The sequence below is a fragment of the Anabrus simplex genome, chromosome 10, assembly GCF_040414725.1.
Source record: "Anabrus simplex isolate iqAnaSimp1 chromosome 10, ASM4041472v1, whole genome shotgun sequence".
Lineage (NCBI taxonomy): Eukaryota > Metazoa > Arthropoda > Insecta > Orthoptera > Tettigoniidae > Anabrus > Anabrus simplex.
In genome coordinates this window covers 67,277,751-67,282,850 of record NC_090274.1, presented here as the reverse complement: position 1 = coordinate 67,282,850, position 5,100 = coordinate 67,277,751, and the positions used below count along the sequence as shown (strand labels likewise).

At 42.8% G+C, this 5,100-nt stretch overlaps 1 protein-coding gene across 1 annotated transcript; it reads left to right on the top strand.

Moving 5' to 3' along the window:
- The first annotated feature begins 561 nt into the window (after positions 1-561).
- LOC136882121 (cuticle protein 16.5) lies at positions 562-4,844 on the top strand. Its single transcript, XM_067154645.2, has 2 exons — positions 562-609; positions 4,022-4,844. The coding sequence occupies exons 1-2, from the start codon at positions 598-600 to the stop codon at positions 4,724-4,726; spliced, it is 717 nt and encodes a 238-aa protein (XP_067010746.1). The 5' UTR covers positions 562-597; the 3' UTR covers positions 4,727-4,844.
- The last annotated feature ends 256 nt before the right edge of the window (positions 4,845-5,100 follow it).

The window sequence follows — 5,100 nt, the reverse complement described above, 5'->3', positions numbered from 1 at the left end:
CTTCTAACGTTCATTTCCTTGCAGGATTGCAGAAACACCTTGCTATTGTTTCGGACGAGGACTTCGTCGAAGCCCTGACCTCTAACTGGAGAGACAGCAGTTGAGGCACGTAACCAGGTTACCTTGTCTGTCCATAAGATGCGTTTATTAATTGATAATATAATCAGATATTTAAATTATCTAGTTCTGGATAGTGTTATAATATCGGCATGCTACATTCAACGTTCGTTCCTTCATACCTAATATTTGCAGCTTTGAATACAGAAGGTTTGTTTCAACAGTTGGTTGGGAATAAACGCAGTTCCGGAGCTGTACTTCCTAAAGGCATTTAGTGGACAGGACAAGGTTTTTACCTCACGGTAATGTTAGGTAGGTACTTGTCGAAAAAGAAAAATAATAAGAAGGTACTCGCAAGTTTTGTCCCCCACTCCTATGCGAACAATGAAGTGAACGGCTTGACCGTTTGCATCATGAGGTCTCCACCTTGAACTAGGCAGCGCACAGCGCGTATATAAAGGGGGTCTCACTTTCAGTTGGACACACAGCTATCTCTAGCGAGTACTGGATATACCAGCAGCGCTACACCACCCCATCACCATGAAGTGCCTGGTGAGTATTCTACCACCCACACTTATTGAAGTTTGACTGTCACAGTGAGATCACAATACATCTAAAACTTTCGCTAATTTTCTTCTATTAAGTCTCCCAATACAATTTGAACTTTAATTTATAGTCGGTACTAACGGTCTAAAGGTGATAGGTGGGCTCGGTTCCATGTGAGATTTGTGCTGGACAAAGCGGAGGCGGGACAGGTATTTTCGCGGATACTCCGGTTTCCCTGCCATCTTTCATTCCAGCAACACTCTCTAGTATCATTTCATTTCATCCGTCAGTCATTAATCATTGCCCGAGAGGAGTGCGGCAGGCCTCGGCAGCCGGCACAATTCCTATCCTCATGCCTGACCCGGTCGAATGACTGGAAGTGGGATGTGGATTTTGTTTCACTGCTGCCTAAGGGTAGGGAGTTTTCTCTTACTATGAGGCTTCTGGTTCGATTCCCAGCCAGATTTGGGAGTTTTACTTGGATCTGAAGGCTTCCTCGAGACCCATTAAGCCTGTGCCAGATTATTTGAGAAGCTACCTGACAATGATATAGCGACTCCTTTCTGGAAAGCCAAAAATTAAGGCCGAGATGATACGTTGAGCTGACCACGTTTCATCTCGTAATCTGCAGGTCTTCGGTGTGAGAAATGGTCGCTTGACAGACAAAGGACCATTAGGAATTAAGCTGTTTTAGAAGTTTAGTTTTACAAGCGAACCCTTTGACGTTCATGGCTCTCGTAATCAAACCTCAGAGCCAATGGCATTAATTTTGCCGGTACCTTCATTTTCCGAAGGTCTGCACCTCTTTTATCCACAAATTAACATTTAGAGCGTATGATTACCTAGTTGTACTAACCAATGAAGCAATAATCGCAACATAGTCCTGACCCCATGTGAAATTTCAGCACGCAATGGTTCCCTAGGGTTCTGTGCTTACCCCAAACAATTTCCTTCAAGTAACACTGATAAATCATTCATTTGTCTACATCTCCAAGCTGTGAGACAGACCTCAAAAGCCAGCCATTTTCTATACTTTGCCACTATTTGCCGCTTCTTAGCTCAATATATCTAGTCGACCATTAAAGTCACTTGTAATTGTAATGGAAAAAGAAATTCGGAAGAATGCATCACTTGCAGTACAGTTAGAATTTCAAGTAAAAAATAACGAGATATTTATTTAAACAGCTATTTCTCAGAAACAACTGACAAGACGAAGGGTATGTGTATAAAATGGCAACTAGAATGGTCACTTTAGCCTGTTAAGATTTTATTGTTTGGATAACCTGTAGCATACCAATTTCATTTATTCGGATATGTACACGAAAACGCAAAATACTTTACCTTCTTTGCAGCCGTGGTGGCAATAATATGTTAAGATTGCCGAGAAAAATCATTTTGAAAACTTTCAAAACTTCTCGACAACTTCCACAGAGTTGGATAGTTCAGGAATTCATTCATTACTCCCTTGCTTACATCAAAATGTCATAAAGGTGTCTTATCGAACTTTTACACGAAGCCAAAAGCTTCATTTTCCAAGGAGTGCAGGAATTTTATTTCTGAATTGAAGCCTGGTACTCATCCACCTGATATCAAATGAAGAGCTCTCTCATATGAATTCAAGTTAAATTTTTGAAAGTCATAAGAAAATTGTTGAGGTTCCTACTTCGTTCTAAATCAATTGCTAGATCAATTATAATTTAGTGTCGCAAGCCTTCAAATTCAACTTACATGTGTCAGGCTCCTCACTTTCATCATTGCTATCCGACCTCCCTTGGTCAACTCTTGTTCTTTTCCGACACCAACGGTGTTTCATTTCAACGCCATTTGTGGCCCTAGTCTTCCTTTGGCCAATGTCATCATTTTCAAAATGTTACATCCCTCTTGTTTTCTCTCCGATTGGTGTGAGTTGATAATGGTTGCCTAGTTGTACTTCCTCTTAAAACAGCAATCATTACCACCACTCTTCCTTATTAATGCATTATGTTTTGAAAATCCAATATCTCTAACATGGAGTACCCACTACGAGATTGCATCTTCTTCATTAGTATTCCAGAATCAAACCTCATTGTCGGTAACCACACCCACGAACAATAAGTTGCGACGCGGTAAAGGAGGTCAATCGTTACGAAGTCGTGTTACGCGCTGCACATGTGTAACAAGTTCCATCGTCTGGAGAACTGTTTGGGCTCAGAGCCAGCACAGCTGATGCCAAGTCCTCTCGAGTTCCAGAACTCGAGATTCTGACGTTCCCCTGATTAGAATTCCTGGCTAGTTCAACTACGAAACACAAGTGTCAAAATATCATTAACAAGTCCGTAGCTCAAACTAATAGACGACGAGACTTTTCTGAACCTGAAATTTGTATTGTGCAAAGCAAAATTGGTCAGGTTCTTGCTCCTTGGCTGAATGATCAAAGTAATGGCCTTCAATTCAATGGATATCTGGTTCGATTTACTGTCCAGAGAGGTATTATAATCGGGTATAGTTAATCATCCTAGATCGAGGAATGAATGCTTTTGCTCATTTCAATTCACACGTCATCATTTGCACATACAATACTTCCAATCACAACTAAGATATGCAACAAAACCCTCCATACGGGATTGGCGTTAGGAAGGGATTGCGATAGTAAAACTGTGCCAGATCCTCATAAAGTGTACTGATGACCTCAAAATAAGAAGAGGAATGTATATGTTTGATAGCCGAATGGTGTTGTCTCAGAGAATATTTTGGGCATTATTTTTAAAATATTCTAGACAGTGTAGATCTTTTGCACTACATGACATTATGATCCGCTACTAAAAATAATTATTGAGCACAGAATGTATACGTTATTTCATTCTATAATTAATAAATTAAACCATGCATTATCGTTTCTACAATGCTAGAATAGTAGGTACCAAATTTTTGACAGTCAAAAGACAAATTCTTGAGCTTCCTATTCAGTCTAGTATTGTCCCTAGTAACTTGTCCTAATCATCCTCTTTACCTGGCCTTCCTTGTTCTGTTGTGATTCCAACATTATTAGTTTTTCCCTTAATCCTCCCTTCCCATTCTTTTTTCCGATAGCGTCATTTATAAACGGTTAGAACCTCTCCATTCCATTTCTCCGATAAGCCTTAGGAAAAGATGTTTGCCAACTTATGTCTGCCATGAAAATAATTATCACACCAGCCACCATCAACACAAAATCATAAATTATCTTACATTTTCATTTTCGTAAAATTTAAGAAATTATTACATATACGTACGAGCAAAGGAATGTATTAGAATTGAAATATAATATTTTATTTTACGGAAGAACTACATACTTTTTCAATATACAGCCAAGGAGTAGCATATCGATATACGAACTTACTTTACGGAAATTGCTTTTGAAGTGTGCTCTTATTAAATAGATGGGTTATGTATTTTACAGATTGTTCTGTGCGCCGTCGTCGCCGTCAGCTTGGCTAAGCCCGGTTATCTGCATGGAGGCATCGCCGCCCCTGCCGTAGCGGCTTACGCCGCCCCCGCTGCTTATGCCGCACCCGCTGTCGTTGCCGGAGTTCACCCCTCTGCCCGCATCGCCGCTGGCGTCGCTGACTCCGTCAACAATGTGGTTAACACCGCCGTCGCTCAGGCTCAGGGTAACTACGCCGCCGCTCAGGGTAACTACGCCGCCGCCCAGGGAGCCGCTGCCGCTCTTGACGGTGCTGCCGCTGCTGTTGAAGGTGCTGCCTACGGTGGTGCTGCTCTTCACGCCGCTGCCCCCGCCGTTGCTGCCTACGCCGCCCCCGCTGCCGTAGCTGCCCCAGCCGTTGCTGCTTACTCTGCCCCCGCTATCGCCGCTCCAGCTGTAGCTGCCTACGCCGCCCCCGCTGCTTACGCCGCCCACGCTGCCTACGCCGCTCCCGCTGTAGCTGCCTACGCCGCCCCCGCTGCCTACGCTGCTCCCGCTTACGCCCACGCTGCCTACGCCGTGCCAGCTGCCGCTCACCCCGCCGCTACCCTCAGCGTTGGAGGACCCGCCGGTCTGGCCCTTACCCCTGCCGGTACCCCCGTAGACACCCCCGCCGTACAGGCCGCCAGAGCAGCTGACACTGTGGCGCACGTGAACGCCAAGGCTGTACACTTCGGTTAATTTCCCCTTCCCCTCGCATCCTCTCCCACCCATACTTGTACAAATATCGCGCTCAACTATGACCTCGACTTGTTTTTACGACTGTAAAAATCTTTTTTATCATTAAATTATAAATAAACTGCTGTGCAATATTCTCAAAAATATGTCTTTTTTTAAAATTATTTCCTTCAAAATTGTCCTTACAATAACTAATATTCTGAAGCACACAAGTACTTCGCTTCAAATATTTATCATCCTATATCCTTAGCTTTATGATTTCCTGCAAAGATATTTGCAATCTATGCCTCTGAATAATGGACACCAAATAAGATTAAAAGAATCTTTTTAATTTTTCGAAATGTGGTACTGGCCCAAGATTGTAAATTTTATATAAA